We start from the raw sequence: 17,783 nt of genomic DNA, 5'->3' as shown, positions 1-17,783 counted from the left end.
CAACAGCTGCAGCCTTTGTGTGTCTGCACAGTGACAATGGACTACACCACCCAAGACTTAAGGCTCCAGCAGTGTTGAAGAGACAGGAACTCAGCCTATGGCAAAAAAGACATAATTTTAAATTTCACACTTTCCACCCCACCTTAAGTGTCACCAAAACTATTGTTAATTTTTGTACCTGTGCAAAGAGGTGTTGTGTCCTCTGGTTGCCCACCAAGAGCTCATTCACTGACACAGGGGATCTAGGAGGGGATGTGTGTGAGAGGGTACATGTGCACCCACACAACACTAAAAATCACAGAATTTTCATCTTACAGGGGCTGGTTCCTCGTGGTAGTGACAGAGTCCTGCAAATGGCTGTGCTTAGGCTACAGCAGTTCCCCTCTTGGGCAGCTCTGTGGCTGATGCCAATTAACTGCTCTGGCTCCCAGCTCCAGTTCACATTTCAGGTGGTTGGTGAAAGAGCTGTTGCCCTGAGCAGTGTGGGACACACCAGGTCCTGCACCAGCAGTCCCTGCAGAGCTCCAGCCACACCTGCTACAGCTGCCCATGCAGCCATTCAGCTGAAGAGACAGGAAAGACAGACAGACCAAGTATTTTATTCAAAACTTTAAAAAAGTTAATAGACAAAAACTGGTAAATTATTCTCATTGCATCAATGAGAGATACATCATGATGGTTTCCTCTTGCCCCCCACACCTTACACCACACAATAATCAGTTTGTTCCTACCCTGTTCCTTGAACTTATCCTGATGTAGCAGCAGTTCGGTATCAAGCCCTTAAATCCTCTTCTCCATAGGCTGTGTGCCCTGATTATGCTTCCTAGAGCTCTGACAGGAGTAAGTTCAGCATCTCATCAACATCCTTATTGATCAGAGAATCTGTCAAACAAGTTAGTTATGTCTGCTGTCCTACTATTAACTGAGCCAAGTTTCTACACTGGCTCAAGGTAGCCAGCAAGCTTCAGAATGCTTCTGAGCCCTCCCCTCCCACAGGCCTAGCAGCATCAGAGCTGTCTGAAGGGGGCCCTTGAAGCATTCTGGCCCTAGACAAGCCACCCCATGGGCACCTGCTCACCATTCTGGCCACAGCAGTTTGCTGCAGTGCTGCAGCACCTCTGACCTGCAGCATCACTACCCTGAACTCAGTGGTGGTATTGCTCTACTCCAAAAGTAAGGTATCAACAAATACAAATCAATGGCAAAGAGCACTCAAAAATAGTAACTGAAAGCACTTTGAGAAGATTGCTGCTTTCCTTTCCTCCCATCTTACTGCTACAGTCTCATCCCTACAGCCTTCTCCAGACCATGTTTTGGTTAAAGGCTTTACAAGACTGAAAAATATTCTTTAAACATCTTAAAGCACATCCTGAGGATGGTGGGACACTTAATATAAGCAGCAGTTAGTTCTAGCACCACAGCTCTGAGGCAAATGTTTTTTTTACCCTCTTTCCTTCACGCTCATAACCTCCAGGCACAGTTTACATGGGTTTTTTGGGGGCAGAGGGGAACAATGACACAACATCAACATACACACTCAACAGCTTACAAAAACTGAAGCTTTATCCCTTTGTCCTTTGGAAAGCAGAATTCCCTGTTTGTCACTTCTGCAGGAGCTGGAACAAGCTGGCTCACCTTTTGTTTTAGCTGCAGTGTGATACAAGGCTGTTCACACCAATCACTTTCCTGCACAAGAAAAATACCCACAGGAGCAAGCTTTGGTTAGAGAAATTCACAGCGGGGTGAGGGAAAAGTCAGTGCTCTTGCAACTGCTGAGCAGACATTCAACCTGTATTCCACAGCTCAGCTTTGAGTTTGGGGGAATACTTAAGGACTGGCCATGTTCAGGCTCACAAAGGTTTCTTCTTTTCTGGACTGAAAGGCAGGTATGAATATGAAGGAGGAATGGGGCTAAAGGACATTTGAAGACAGCATCACACCCCAACGTAATAAAAATCTAGTGGTACTGTAGCAGAATGTGCTAGTGCAAAGAGACCTAGAGGCAGCTCTGGACAGCCTGCATCCGTTGGCGCACTCAGGTGCGCGTGATCTTGTCTGGGGGCATGAAGCCCGTGTCACCCAGCGTTCGAAGGGCCACTCTGCCGTTGGGACGGATCACCAAGTGAGTGATGCTGCCGTTGTTGAGAGACAGTCGCAGCCAACCTTCTGGGGGGAACTGCAGTGCTCTGGGGACAAAAACACACAGATGAGTAACTCATGAACAGTTAGATTAACCAGGCCCTCACAGCATCACCTTCTATCCCAGATAGGGGGAGAAGGAGGGGGAAACTCAAAATTAGTGGGCATTGTGCAGCTTGTGTACCAATGCCCCCAGTCAGCCTTGGAAAAAAGCTTTTTCTTGTGGAAATGCTGTAAAACCACAGCGTTGGTAACTGGAGCGGGGCCAAGAGTGCCCTTGTCTAAGCAGAGTCCAGCAGATGGGTGTGATTACTGCTGACAGGATTAGTTCAAGTGGACAGAAGGCAGCAGCTCCACACAATGAGGCTGCCAGGAGTGCTCTGAGCAGCCCCCTCACAGCCAGGGCAGGGGATGGCCCAGCGAGGCTGCAGCACCTCAACACCTGTGCAGGTGGGACAGAGCTGGCTCAGCACCCCAGGGCTGCCTGAGCAGAGCACCTGGATGTGGCAAACAGTGACTGTCACACTCCATTTCAGCCACACCCCCACAGCAAAGGCAGTGACACAATATTCCCTCCAGTGGCCTGCATGTGCCTAGGGAACAAATTCACTGGAACTACTTTCAGTGGGCTACATCATTCCCCAGGAAGGACAAGGACAATTGTGCCTTCCACAGAAACAGCATCACAGCTGGTCTGCAGCCATTCTGAATTTCCTAACTCAACAGCCTCAGGAGCTCCATCAATTGTATTAAACAGCTGGAAAAAATTCCATGTTGCATCAAACAGCTTTTGCCTCTGATACTGAGGAATAACTTTGTTTTGGCTCTTATGACAGTCTTGTAGAAAGCCCAAAAAATTAAATACCAGCTACGGCCAAGCTAGATTTGTAGGAAATAGTACAACTGAACACAATCCATGTAATATCAGATTGTCTGCAATCGAAGGCGCAGAAGAGACATTAAAATGAAGAGGAAGGCAACAGCAAAGAGAAAAGGTATGTAAGCAATTCAGATAAAGCCTTGGCAAGAACAACGTGGTATTTTTTTGCACAGGAAAGAATAGCCTGTTTACCTGATCAATAATTTCAAGTATAGCAATTTTGAAAAGCTCTAAAACAGCCCACAGAGCAGACAGGCTAGCATTTACCTAGCTCAGCTAAATAAAGCTAACTGAAACTGTTGTAGGTATTGATCAGATTAAAGTTTAATCACATCTGTCCTGCTCACGACAAATTATCTTACAGACAGTGCTTTGTTGATGGGGAAGAGGAATAAAATAGATTCAGCTGACTGGATACTCAGAGACAGGCAAAGATCCAGGACTGTTTTCTCCTTTATGAACAGCCTTGATGTTATCGGAAAGATCCACTCTCCCTTTAATGCAATACTGGATGCTACTGCAAAGACACACTAATGCAATTTCAACATAACTCAAAAATATCCATTAGTAAAGAATTCCCAAAACGGAATCAATTTTTAATTATGTAAGCTCAAATTCATGTCACCTCAAAGAGATGCATCCAATAATGCATCTATTTGTAATCTTTTCCAACAGGCACTACCCTCAGGTTTATGGAAGCAGAAGCACGCAGTAACTAAAGTAACTGTCCAGATGGACAAAAAAGGTTAAGTTTCACTCGACTTAGCCATTTTTGCTTTAGAATTAGAATGAAAGTGTTCTAATTATCAAATGTACCTTGATGAAGTTGCAGCAGCAGCTGCTCACAGTGCAGGCACTGATCTCCAACACTTCAAAGAAGTGAAATCAACACATCTCCTCCCTCAGTGGTGGCCCAGGGCAGCCCTGGAGGAGGAGCCCTCCCTGGAGCAGCCCCGGAGTGGGCAGGCAGCCGTACCTGCAGACGATGTAGCGGATGACGTTGGCGTGGCACACGAAGATCTCGTAGCTGTCCTCCTCCTGCTTGGCGTCCGCTCGATGGATGAAGTTTCGAAAGGCAGCCTCGATGCGGGCTCCATCTTCGTAATACTGCTGAGGGCACAGTTACACACAGCTCACAGCAGCACTGCCTGCATCCCTCATCTCCTCAACAGCTCCTGGTCACTGGCTGCACCCCTAGGGATGAGCTAATGCTCAAGGACTGCAGGTTATTTTAACTGCTCTGCACACTTACTGAGGAGGAGGAAAGAATGCAATTATCTAAGGGCTGTGATAACAAACATCAGCTCAAACACTGCCAGTTATTGCTACTGTCTATACAGAGTATACTAAAAAAAAACCCAAACCATAAATAAAAAAAAACTTTAAAGAAAAACTTACCACAGCTTCTGGTTTCCAGTGGGAGACTGGAGGGTCTGGTTCTATAGGTGCTCCCTCTCTCAGCAGATCAGTACTGATTTTTTTGACTCCTGAAATATTAGATGCACATTCAGAAACAAGTTGCTCACATGCCATTACAAACAGCCCCACAACTCTACAATCAATATATTTTTCACAGTCTTTCTTTGAGGAAGACTTACTCTCCAACATGAATCTTTCCAACAAAACTGTTTTGCCATCAGCAAGACAATTTATTCCAACTGAACAGAACAGAGTGTCTGTTACACTTTGAAAAAGTGTGTTTGTACTTTTAAAGATAAACTGGAAACAAGCAGAATTACAGCTGTAGGTTTCGTTATAAATACAGACATTCACACAGGGCTCAGAAATGGCTAAATAACATCTCATCCTTAAAGACAAGCTTAGAATTCTACTGTAAGCAGTTATAAGAATCAGAAGACAACGAAAAATTAAGTGAAGTCTCTTACCTGGGAGATGTTTGCTTATAATTTCAGTGGTTTCAGTTGCTCTAGTCATGGAAGAGTGGATAATCTGATCAAATTTTAATCCCAAGCTTGCCAGCCTGCGTCCAGTCAGTTCAGCCTGCTCTCGACCTTAAAAAGCACATTCATTACAGAAATTGGTGACACTCCCATTAGAGCCTCACACAAACTACCAAGAGAGCTGTTCAGCAGACATAAAAGGTCTACATCGATGCTGGGCTTTTTCCTTTCCAAAAGCAACTGGAAAACATTTTCATGAGAGCCACTCCTCAGGCCAGGCTTACTGACTGGACAATTTCAAGTCATACGTCAGTATGAAAAAAATTCTTTGTTTCAATTAGGGGAAAAAAACCCAAATCCAAAACTTACTCAGCAACTTTCACTGAAGTACTCAATACCCCTGCCAGCCCCATCCCCAGGAAGCAACAATCCCCCTCAGGCCTGACAGTGTGCTGCTGTTCATAAAGGCAACGCCAGCTTGGCACAGTTCACAGCACCTGGGCAGCCTCAGGCAGGTTCAGCCCACCTTTCAGGCAGGCAGGTGAAAAGACAACAGACAGGTTAAGTCACTTACTTAAGGCACAGGATGAGACAGGATTAACAGTGTGCTTTGCTACCACTTTAAGACTGCACTTGGGGCCTGCAATTAGCATTTCACTCCTGTTTGCACACCAGTAATTGAGATGTGGGTGGGAAAAAAGTCCAGAGTCATAATTCTTCCCCCTCTGAAAACAGTGTTGGCAAATATATAATCAAGGAAGTGTTCACTGCTTTTCAAGTACCTTATTAAAAGTAATACTAATTAGCATCTGAGACCCAGTCACGGGATCAGTGAGTTAAGATTAACACAGACAAAGGTTATCCTCAATTCATGTACGTGATTAGCAGTACTCCCAGAAACAGTGACAGCAGCAAAAGTGCAATGCATTTAATTATAAACACTCCAGCTGAAAGTCAGAGGCGTTTTCTTTTTAATAAATCAGCAGATTAAATTAAGAGAAACACAAGAAAAATTCATCTCAATGAAGTTTAAAAGCCACAGCCCTTAGTAATTACATCAGCTGGCAAAAAAGTTTGCTAAAGCAACCTTAAGATAAGTGGGAATTTCCTTTGACAAGTTTCTTTACAACTGAATGTGTTCAGAACTCTCTAAATCACATCTTAATGTTTGGGTCAAAACTGAAGAAAACACACTTATTCATGACATCTGTCTGCCACAAAGGAATACAGAAAGTAGACTGAGGTTAGGCAGCAAGACCCAGAACAGTGCTGAGTTACTGACCACATCAGGTAAAAAATCATTTCCTCAAGATGCAAAGCACGATGCTGCTGGTGGTACCTACCCAGGGGGGTCAGAGTCCTGTCCTTATCAGCCCGGCCATCCAGGTGGTACTGGGAGTGCCGGATCAGGAATATGTGCCTGGTGGCTTTTGCTTTGCAGTGATCCAAGCGAGAGGCGAGCTCTTCTTCCCCGGTTTCTTCATTTTTCTTTTTGAGGTTGATAAGAGCCAGTGGTTCACGTCTAAACAAACACATTTAAAGAGTCATTTTTAGACAGGAGAGACTAAGAAGCAGGGGATTTTTACAGATATGTAGTCTTGCCTTAATTCCAGACATAGATGAAGTTTAGCCACTTGTATCATGAAACTGATCCAAACCTTTGTGTGAAAAGTAAAAATAAATGCCTGCATGAAAAAAAGCTAATGTCATGGGTTGAAAGGCCTAACTTGATATAAGTAAATTTGCCACTTAGTCCCAGTCACCTGAATCAATTATTGGGGAAAAAAAAAAGCTGAGAGCAACAGAAAAACTTGTAGGGTATGGCAGTATGGTTTTTGACAAGAAAAACTAACCAGGAAGGGTACCCAGGAAAAGAGGAAAAGGTGCTGACTAACCATTAAAGAAAGAAAATGCTTCATGTCTAAAAGGCCCTGTGATAACACCTAGAAAATTTGCACTTTATCAATCCCATTTACATCAAATGACTAAAAAATCACCCCCCCAACAACCTCCTAGAAAGACTCCAACCTTCTTCAGTGCACATTGAGAATTATTTTCTGCTTTAAACTAGGTCACATCAGGTCTCTCCAGTAACATTTTTATTTTTCAGCCTGGAGTGTTTTATTTATCCTTTCATCTTTTCAGCACTCTCTCCCCTCATGCCACTTTAATCTCTCTTCCACTTGTCACAGTGCACACGAGCACCCTGCCCTGCACATCACCCAGCCAGCTGACCTGGCTCTTCCTGAGCACAGGGATCTCCCCCTCTCTCTGCTGTCACAGGTTTAGTGCTGCAGATCTCCCACCTCCAGCACCAACCCTGCCCAAACCTTCCCTGGTCTGGGTCTGGGCCCCTCTCTGCACTGATCCTCCACCCCATTAATGCAAATCCTTTTCTCTGTCACTCCACCTCAGAGCGCATTTTATTCATACCACACCTCACTTTTTCCAGTATTAAACTTGTTTATTTGATGATAGATTTTCTTTTTTTTAATGGAAAATAATTTTTATTCAGTTTGGGACAAAGTAATTTGTTCACAGAAAATTGCTGCTTCCCACACCTATTTCTCACAGCAAGACTGGCTGTGCAAAGCCCTCCTGCCTCCATTTTGCTTTACTGAACACATGATTTCCATTAGGCAATGAGGCTCTACACAGTCCTCAAGCTGTTAATTCCTCAGCAAGGCATTAAAAATGAAACAACAGGCCAGTAACAAGAAGTTCTATTGCTACTTCACAGGATACTTTTGATTCACTGGAAACTATACTGCTGGCAAGATACAATAGGAAAACAAAAAAAAATCTTTAAAATCAATTCAAGCACATTAGTAAAGCAGCAAGGGGAATAACTCATCTGATGTCTGCCATTACATATTCCACATGAATGAAACCAGATCTGTCCTCTCTGAGAACTGAGCTGCACAATTCCTGTGCAAGTGGCAGAGACCAACATTCCACGTGTGATACCCTGTCAGACCAATAACAAGTTTGATATTTGCATTTGTTTGTTTCAAACTTGAAAAGCCATTGGTTGTTAAGAATATTGTAGTATCTAGTTATCTGCCTAAGACTTGACTTTCTAAACATTCTGCCTCCAAAGAACAGGGGTCAGATATTCTGTGTATTTATAAACCATTTAACAACTTGGCACATTAACTGCTTCTGCCAGTAACATCCAAAAGTCAAGATTAAGATTTCAAGCAGGCACAACCTAAGCCACACCTGGTAGACCACAGGCAGCAGAAAACATTGATCTGGGGTAAGTAATATATTCCACTGCCACTGTTTGCACACTGTGACAAACGGTGATTGGCTATCCTGACCTGCTAGGAAGTATTATCTGGCCACGTTTGCTCAGGCAGTGGTGACAGCTCTGTAAGCTAAAGCACATTCTCTACTTCCTGGATGGGTTTTAAAAAAATTACTTGAGTCTGAAAGTACTGTAGAATCCTTGAAGAAAATCAACCATTTAGCAGAACCAGGAAGGCCTGGAGCTGCAGTTAAACAAGCAGCTTTAGTACCTCCCTCAGTATAATTGTGTAACCAGCTATAACCTTATTTAATGAAGGTGTTTTTATTACTGGGATGTACCCTAGTAATAGCCCTATTTACATGAGCATTTGATCCTGTAGCCTCTCAAAAATCAAAATTATTTATTATACAATAAAAAATCTGTTAATGCTTAGGTTTGGATTTACTATGATTAAGCTGGAGCCTGACATAAGTCTCCCCTGGGAGATAATTCTACCAGACCGAAGCCAAATGAGCCAAAGCTCCATGCAGATATCTGCACATTCTAATTAAAGATTCAGAAAAAATGCAGTCAACCCTTGTGTGAATGTGTTTCAACGCTGAAGAACACGAATGAGTTTGGTTCAAAGCCACAGTGCCTTTACAAGGATTTAAGCCCAGGCAGCTCCATGAGCAGCAGGCCCCATGCCTGCCCAGCACGTGAGAGCGCCTGGCATCCACAGGGAGCTGCTGCCGGGCTGGAACACCCTGCTGCAGACACACAGCAACACCGAGGCATGGCTGGGAAATAAACAAAAAAGACAAGCTTCTGCCCAGCTTACATTTATCACAAGCCTGAGGCTTGGCAGTGTCGCTGGCGGAAAGCATCAAATAAAGGGATCTGCACAGGGTAATCTCCGAGCTGTCTGAACAAAACCCAGCGCCCGCTCATCCCTCCAGAGCTCCACCGCTCCACGGGTGCTCACGAACTTCAGCTGGATTCTGCTCTGAGCGGGTCACCACACGGAATTCCACCGGCAAACAGTCCCGTCGAGCCGGGGGCTGCTCCCGCGGGTACCCGGGGCCTCCTGACCCCCGAGGGGCCCTGAGCCCGCTCCTCCCGGGGCTCCGGAGAGGGGTTCAGGGCAGCTCCCGCTGCCCTCCGGATCCCCCCGGCCCCTCACCGCAGCCGCGACCTCCCCGGGCGAGAAGGCGGCCCCGCCACCGCAGCCCGGCCGCGCCCACCTGTCCCAGTTGCTGTCCCAGTAGCTGCCGCTGCCGGCGGGTCTCTCGATCCAGCCGGCGGTCGGCGGGCAGGAGGCGGTGGGCGGCAGCAGCAGCAAGCCGGGCGGCGCGGCGGAGGGCACGGCGGAGCCCCCCGAACGCGGCTCGCTATCGCCACCGCCGCGGGCCGGCTGCTTGCCCACGACGACGGCGGAGAGCAGGACGGAGCCGCCCGCCAGCCCGCAGGCGGCGAGCGCCAGGGCACGGCCGACCGACATGGCGGGGCGGCCGCGTGCCCCTCACCGGCGAGCCCGCCCCGCTGCGCCCCGCCCCGGACGGAGCGCGGTGCGGGGCAAGATTCCTCCGCGAACGGGGAGGACGGGGCGGCACGGAGTCCACCGGCCCCCGGCCCAGCCCCTCTGCCCCAGCCGCGGTTCCCGCGGAGCTGCGCCCGCCTCAGGCTGGGCTCAGGGGCTGGTCCTACCCAGCCGCTCCCATACCGGTTTCCACCCCAGGCGGGTCACCGTGTAGGGCTCGGCAGGGGATTCCCGCCAGCCCTGCCTGGTTTAATCGCCCTGATGCCGTGATCAATCAATCCTTCAGGGTGGAAAAGACTTCTGCGTTGAGTCCAACCATTAACCCGGCACTGCCGAGTCCGTCATATTTATTATAAGCCCTGAGCCTTATCACTGTGCCCAGCTGCTCCTCTCAGTACAACAAAGACCAGGAGTGCTGGAGAGGGTCCAGCACGGGCCGCGAGGTTGATGAGGGGTCTGGAGCCTCTCTTATGAGGGCAGGCTGTGGGAGCTGGGCCTGTTTAGTCTGAAGACTCTTTTTCACTGGTGCCCGGTGATGGGATAAGGACCAATGGCCTTAAACTGAAACACAAAAAGTTTCACCTCAACATGAGGAAGAACTTTACATTGAGGGTGGCAGAGCACTGGGACAGCTGCCCAGAGAGGTCGTGGGGTCTCTTTCTGTGGAGACGTTCCAAACCCACTTGGATGCGTTCCTGTGTCACCTGTTCTCGGTGACCCTGCTTTGGCTGGGGGTGGGACTGGATGATCTCCAGAGGTCCCTTCCGACCCCAGTGATTCTGTGATTCTGTCATACAGGAATAGATCTCTTGCAGGCAGCACTGGGTCCCTGGCACTGGAAACCAGGAACCTGCGGTTTGGGAAATAAAAGTGTCACCAGCCAGGTGGGCTCAGCAGAGCGGAGCTTGCAGCACCCACCTGGGCATTCCCTTCCCACCTCTTGTGCCTCTGGCCTGAACGCTGCTCCCCGCTTCACACAGAGACTCCCTTCAGAAGCCAGAGCTCATTACAGCTCCACATTGCCTTGTGCAGAAGAAAGGCACGGTGGAACTGGAATGTTAATTACTTCACACTGCAATGTTAATTACCTATAGATGGCCAATGGCGCTGTCTTAACCTCACAGCAGAGGCCTTACGGAGAGAGAATCAGAACAGAGCCCTCTTTTTCTGAGCTGACATCCCAAATTCAGCACTGGTTTTTACCTGTCAGATTCAGCAGTTTGCAAATGGTGACAGAAGTGCTGCTGAATGTGGACCTTGGGATGCCAGCAGATTCTACAGATTCCATTTTCCAGCCTTTGCTTATTCAATTATGCATTCTTACCACTCCTGTCCACCTGTTCAAGCTTTAACTCCATACCCACATTCCCCACACCACAAATTCTATAATACTGTTCCTGCTATTCCCCTGGCATGCCAGCTGGGCAGACAGTTTCCAGCTGCCAAATTTCAACCAGTGTGAGTGACTGCAGAGCCACTGAGACCAGAGCCTGTCCCCTGCCGAGCACACAGAGATGCGTTCCCCTGAGCCCGGAGTTAACAGGGACGGCAGGGGTACACAAGGACGCTGTGCCTGCCCAAAGAAAATGGTCTTTCTGTTAAAGTTCAGCCACCTTCCAGCTTTCCCAGCGGAGTGTCTTTCCCCTGCCCACCACTCCGTGTCTCTGTCTCACACACATACCATGCAGAGGAGGCACATCAGACTGGAGCACAGGTCCTTTGGCTCTGGGGCATTTCACAGACCGACAGTGGCTCCCAGGGGTCACATAAGTAAATCGGACCCTGATGAAAATCTGCTACACACCCTCCTTTATCCTTCTTGCCTGCTTATTCTCTGTATTTAAGATACTCAGCTTTCTGTTTCTTCTTATATAGCTTTAAAATGGTAATTTTTTTCTTCAGTTTATCTTATTATATAGGCAGGTGTGTGTATTTATACTGTGCATGTTCTTTCTTACCAAGAACCCAGAAGAAAAAAGTTTGGTTTCAAAACCTCACATCCAATTCCTCCTAAAGCAGCATGGTCCCTTTTCCCCAGGTCTCAGTCTCCGAAAGTCCTGCAAATACTTTCAAAATATTTTCTCTCATAATGCCTTTTCTCTTTTATCCCTAGTAATACTTACTCTCCATTAAATGCTCCCACTGGTGTCCTGCCTCTTCCTCTCCAGCCTACCCTCTAACCTGAATCCCATTTGACCTCCAGTATCTCACAAAAGAAGGAAAAAACTGCACCAGACACCATCACTCACTTGGGGACAGGGACAGGCTGAAACTGGATTGAACAAATAAAACTATTCCTGATAAATTTCTCAGTAGCTTGAACTGAATTCTAAAATCATATGGTTCCATTTGAAATGTCAGTGCTATTCGAGGTGCATTGCTCACACAAATATCTGCCATTTGAGGTCAAAATCCAGTAATAAACACAGGCAAGTTTCTAATAAACACCAAATGCACCAGGGCTGAGCTCTGCTCACCACCAGAAAAGTTTCAGACTGTTATTAAGCAATAGTCAAAATTGTTCCCCAGCACAAAAAATGTATTGCTGAACATCTGAGCAATCTCATTATGCTAGAAAATGAGAATGGATAATATTGATTGTTTGCCTCAGTGCTGCATTTTGGCTGTCATTCTTCCGCACTAACACTTCACCATCAGCAATCTCATGTGCCTGTGCTCCATTCTGCAGTTTGTTTTGCTTGGGTTAGGTACTAATACACTTAGATAATTTATGTTGCGAAGTCTTCTGAGATTACCTTAGATTTTCCTCAGTATGTCCAAAAATGTTGTTAATTAGATTATGTTTACCACTTTTTAAAACTTGCAATTCAATTATGTAAAAAAAACCCCTCAGAAATAATTTGTTGAAGATTACCACTAGCTTGAATATACAGTCCTGTGTTCCATCAATAACTACCCAGCTTCTTTCTCTTTGTTCTTTTTATATGTATTTATATTGCTGCTATTTTAATCCAGTTTTGTTGTGTTGTATTTCATCTGTAAGCAGAAAATCCAACTAAGAGGATAACAACCTACTGATGCCCACTAATGGAATTATTCTGTTAGTGAAAACAGTAAATGCTTGTGCTACTGATGCCATAGGTCCAATCCTCAGGGATGATTCCCAGGGGCTTATCCCATTTCTGTGGTTTGATGCAGAGATACCTTCAAGGAGGATGCCCAAGGTTAGGGCAGCCTCTGAACTGTGCTGTGACTAGAACAAAGAAAAGAGAAGACAGAAAGCCAGAAAAAGGTTTCAGAAAGGTCAACACAGGTGAGGCCAAATAAATGGTTTCCCCTGGCAGGCAGAAAAACCCCGTTAAAGCAGGCCCAGCAGCCCTCGGGGTTAACTTCACCAGGAACACAAACAATTCATCTCTGGATGGGACTTGGATCAGCACAGGGATGAGTCAGTGTTTGGATGTTTTACCATTAGCTACAGGGAGAGCAAGGGTAGGTCTCTAGCCTACAACTGGCAAGCAAAGTTTATGAACTTTCAGGCTTATTTTTTTCAGACAAAACAGAGTAATAAAAGGACATTTGAAACAAGGAAAATGTGGTTTTGAAAAGCCTCTTCCATGACCTCAAAAATTTTTACTCACCATGTATCACCTTCCCACTATTAAAAAAAAAACAAACAAAAAAGTGTAAATTTATTCTCGAAAGAACAACAGAGAGAGAGAGGAAAAAAGTTAACATTATGTCATTTGAACCACATGTGTTCAGACATACACTGTGGACTTACTGCTGGCCTTCTTAAAGGAAATACTGATGTCATCCTGGCCTGCTTCGGATCCTGCAACATTTAAATGATACACTAAACTTTTGGGTTATAAAATGATGATATTTAAGTTCCATTTTTTTTTAATGGAGCAAGAGAGAATATCAGTTTTAAGCAACTCTGGTTAGTATGATTTGATTAGTTAAAAAAAATATTTTGAAGCAGATGCTGGCTTCCTGACTGTGTCTGACTGCATTGCTGAAGGGTAACCAGGACAAATACTGTGTTGGTTAAATACAGCAATTTTGGGAGATTGTGGCATGAAAGAAACTCTGTATATATATATTATAGCAGTGATTCAGATCTTGAATTTAATCTAGGTGGTATGAATCATCTACTAGAGGATTCTTCAGATTTACTTTGACCAGAAAAAAATGGGAAGCACATTTAAGATGAAAGACTTGTCCTCTTCCCCAGGCACACTCTCTATAAGCATATTTAAAAGAAGGCTTTGCCTTATCTAAAGCATACAAAGTCTTTATATCATGAATTATTAATCTATTTTTCAATTTTGCTCTCACAGTCATCATCTTTCTAACTGAAGTAGATTGAAAGATTTTTTTTTTTAGTAACAGTGGGCATCGCTGGCAAACGGAAGTATCTGAAATACACCTATAAGGAACTGCTCATTTCCTGGGACTGAATCCTTTTCCCTACTCCTTTAGTAGGGAGTGAGTGAGCCTCTTCAGTACACTGGGACTGAGAATTAAAAAAAAAAAAAAAAAGCCTCCTTGCAAGGTCTTGTGTTTCTTAAACTGTCCCCAAATGGTTGAGACTGCAGGGACAGGACAGTTCTAGGACCAAGGCCAGTCTTCTGTCTATTGGCATGTGAAGCTTTGCCTCTGACAGAAAGCTTAAAAAAAAAGAGTTTCTACAGGGGACAAGAATGAAAATGTAGAAAATTCCTTCAGATGTGGGGTATTACCTGCCAGATCTTTGTGTGCTCTAGAATCACATGGGGTGTCCCTTGAATGCTACAGGGCACTGGAGATTTCTGGAAATGGCTGTCACCCCATCATGTGCAGGGACTGTGTTTCCAGCCTTAGGTGTCTCACAGTTTGTTACTGACAAGTCCTGCTCAGTTCCTTTGCTTTCAGTCATCTAAATCCACAAGTTTTCACTCTACCAAACGCATTCAGAGTTGCAGATCAAGACACACCAGAAATGTAATTGTGGAAGACCTATAAAAAAAGTCATTTCTGAACTGGAAAACCAGTTTTATTAACAGTCTCTGGCCCTTTCATTAAGTAAACACCTCAATTCTGTCCCTGAAGTCCCACTCATGAAGCTCAGGGTTTATAACAGCCGTACTAACACTGCATTATCTAATGTAATGCTGTAATAAATGATGATGTATCCTGCCAGAAGGGTTTAATTTGAAACAGATGGTCTAAAGAATGGAAACATAAGCAAAGAATTTCACTGTAATCATTCTCCAGGAAACAAAAGGGGATTTGGTATTATTGCCTCAAGGACCACCTGCCCCCCCCCATGTTTTTGTCTTAGATAACAGTAAACTTTGATTTTGCTAATGAAGCACAGGTGCTGCTGATAGCTCCCAACAATGAAACAACTCAGGCATTTCTTCTAATCCTGATTAGCAAGTGAAAATTTGCTTTTGCAATAGCACATGCTGCTTTTGTAAAGTTCAACTGATCTCCCTTTGCACTTTTTTCCTTTATTTTTCTGTTTTAGAAAGAAAAATAAATAGTTGTAATGGTCTTGACAGTCTATTGTGTTTGATAGTAACTGTCACTACTGAGCATTTAATATTTAGGCACTGCAGTCTGTAAACCCAGCACTGCTTTTAGGTGCCCTTGCAAACCACAAAAAAACCTGCTCTGCAAAATTCCCTTAGCAGGAAAGAGAGTGCTCTGCCTGCAGAACCATCTGAGACACCGTGACGTACATAATTACACACTTTAAGAGATTTCTAGTTCTAAGGATCCCTTTAATGCTTTACAAGAAATACAAAGGCAAAATTCTAGCTCCCTCAAATATTCTTTCCTATCTCTCTGCCAGGAGCTGTTTTAGATATTCCCTGCTTTACTTCAAAAAAATCACCCTAGGGATGAGCTTGGCACAGGCTGTCTAAACCCTGCTGATTCTTTTTTTGGCAACAGCATTTAAATGCAGTGTTTTCACATACAGGCTGCATTGAGGATGTGTAGGCAAAACCCTGGGATGAAATAGTTTTGGGGGAAGTGATGCTCCAGGTCTGGAGAGCCTGGGAGATACTCAGCCACACAGGTGACATTCTATGCTGGCCACAGGGCAGAGATAGCAGCTGTGGCAGTGATTTAGCCAGAGCAGCTCTCCCAACACTCCCCCTTCAGAGAGACCAAGGCCCAGGCCAAGCCAGGCACTTGCTTACACTGCACCCACCTTTAAATACAGGAATAATCTTTCTGAAGGCACTGGACCCTGTCAGTATTGTGCCAGAGTTTAAAAAACCCCACACTGTGCAGGGAAATAATGACCTTTGGAGAGACTCCATTTTTGTATTTCAAGCTTCTCTGCAATGCTGAAGACTATTTCTTCCCCTCACCTCTAATGAAAAGCTCAGAAACCCCCAAAGCAACCATTTACTTGAGACTGCAGGAGCTTCAGGCCATAAAAATCCCAAGCATTGTGAGACCAGTCCAAATAGCTTGGAAGTAAGAAAAGTTAATGGGATATTCAACTGTTTCAACACAGATATGTGCTTAGTTGTCTCCTACACATTAGTCACACTATCTAGTAAGCTTGGTACAAAGCCAGGAGCCAAGACATTTTTAATATTAATGGCTATTCTCCTGACTCACTGTGGGACCAGTCCCCTGTAGTAACTGGCTGAGAGCATTGTCCTGGCTGCTGTGCAGACTGTGTGAGCACAGGTACCCTCCAGACCCTGCAGGGAGCAATTTCACACTGTGCTCACTGGATTTATACCTCTGGGGAGAATACCAGTAGAAAGGTGAATTTGTCCCAGTGACAGTATCTCTTGAAGGAAAAAAGGGCATGTAACACACATCTACATGACTGCTGGAACACAGCAATAGCCTTGCCTCTGCTGACAGAGGTGATGAGCAGAGCACCAGGCAGCACAGTGCTCTCTCCTGACAGTGTGGTTGTGAGCACTGCTTCCACAGAAAAGGAGTTAATGCAGTTCCTATGTCTGATCAGGGCTGTTTTTTGCCTGAACACAAACTGTGAAGTCCAGGATGGAGGAAACAGAATCTCATCTCAGTTATGACAGTCAGCACCTGGATCCTGTGGATCCTGTGGAAGTATTCCAAGCTTCCATTAGTCTGAGACTTCTCCTACAGTATAGTACACAAGCTCCCAGTCTGAATCTCATAGCTGGGAGCAGCACATAATGATGTTATTTCACCTGAGAAGGTTTTTGAAAATTCTTTTTCCTCTCAACAATTAGAAAATCATGGAGAGCATCTTCTCATATTACAATACTCATTACTACACATGCCGTCTTTCTGTCTCATCCTCAACACTAATAAGCACAGGACCTAATTATCCCCATTTATAAATAACTTTCCTCATCCTATCTTTGTCCAACAATGTCTTGGCAGGCATCCTCAGCAGAAGATTTGAAATTATGTCCCTGCCAAAAACTATTGCTGCTGATGAATCACAGCACACACAATTGAAAGGCTGTGGCTGGTTTTATAAATATCTGGGCACATACATATATATGTAAATGTATGTGTATATTTATGTGTGTGTAACAACTTGGAAATTGCTATAGGAATAGATCAGACAAAAAGGCATTGTGGCTCTTTCTCTCTTCCAAATTGTTACTGAACTTGTTCCATCAAATTTCCACTAATGTATTCATGCATTTCCTAGGGAAATGTTAAGGACCCTCAGGTGAAAATCAGCCTGCTGCACTGAGCCAGTCTGAATACCACATTAGTGTAAGTTATTCAAGTCACTAGTTGTAGGATTCAAGTGATTAATTTATCCTTAAGCCTAGGATTAGGCAGTCATGGAGCATCCAAGGAACTCAGCTTCAAAAATCAAGTAATGTCAACCCAGGCTAAGGAGAGCATTGCTTCCCCAGTCCATGCAGGGGATTGCTAATAATAGTAGCAGAGTGTATATATATTTTTATACATATAAAACTGAACCAATATGTATTTTTATACACATAGAACTGAACCAGAGAGCACACCCCAAGTCTCCTATGTCCAAAAAGGACTCTTTCCTTCATTTGTGTCACAGAGCTGAAATGCAGTCCTGAAGCATCCAGGGCTTCAGAGATACATAAACAGAAGCTGTATAAATATCCCTAGAATTTGAGTACATATAAT

The 17,783-nt window shown here is 44.9% G+C and overlaps 1 protein-coding gene across 2 annotated transcripts; it reads right to left on the bottom strand.

Annotated features, from left to right (window-relative positions):
- Nucleotides 1-579: 579 nt before the first annotated feature.
- On the bottom strand, nucleotides 580-9,666 carry PGAM5 (PGAM family member 5, mitochondrial serine/threonine protein phosphatase). Of its 2 annotated transcripts, none has more exons than XM_066562571.1 (6): nucleotides 9,397-9,666; nucleotides 6,264-6,442; nucleotides 4,906-5,031; nucleotides 4,418-4,506; nucleotides 3,996-4,129; nucleotides 580-2,186 (listed from the first exon to the last, which is right to left on the bottom strand). In XM_066562571.1, the coding sequence occupies exons 1-6, from the start codon at nucleotides 9,651-9,653 to the stop codon at nucleotides 2,036-2,038; spliced, it is 936 nt and encodes a 311-aa protein (XP_066418668.1). In that variant the 5' UTR covers nucleotides 9,654-9,666; the 3' UTR covers nucleotides 580-2,035. The 2 variants fall into 2 exon arrangements, with proteins under 2 accessions (XP_066418668.1, XP_066418669.1); XM_066562572.1 differs by having other exon boundaries at nucleotides 3,996-4,126.
- Nucleotides 9,667-17,783: the final 8,117 nt, after the last annotated feature.

Source organism: Molothrus aeneus, chromosome 18, assembly GCF_037042795.1.
Source record: "Molothrus aeneus isolate 106 chromosome 18, BPBGC_Maene_1.0, whole genome shotgun sequence".
NCBI lineage: Eukaryota > Metazoa > Chordata > Aves > Passeriformes > Icteridae > Molothrus > Molothrus aeneus.
The sequence above is the reverse complement of the archived record's forward strand: the minus strand, read 5'-3'. Positions and strand labels throughout refer to the sequence as shown.

What these genes read in the sequence shown, in the direction of transcription:
- PGAM5 (XM_066562571.1), bottom strand. Translation starts at nt 9,653, where the DNA reads ATGTCGGTCGGCCGTGCCCTGGCGCTCGCCGCCTGCGGGCTGGCGGGC. An exon ending in TATAAGCAAACATCTCCCAG is followed by an intron (nt 4,507 to 4,905) that starts GTAAGAGACTTC and finishes CTAATATTTCAG; the next exon opens with GAGTCAAAAAAATCAGTACT. An exon ending in ATCCGCTACATCGTCTGCAG is followed by an intron (nt 2,187 to 3,995) that starts GTACGGCTGCCT and finishes TTTTGTCCCCAG; the next exon opens with AGCACTGCAGTTCCCCCCAG.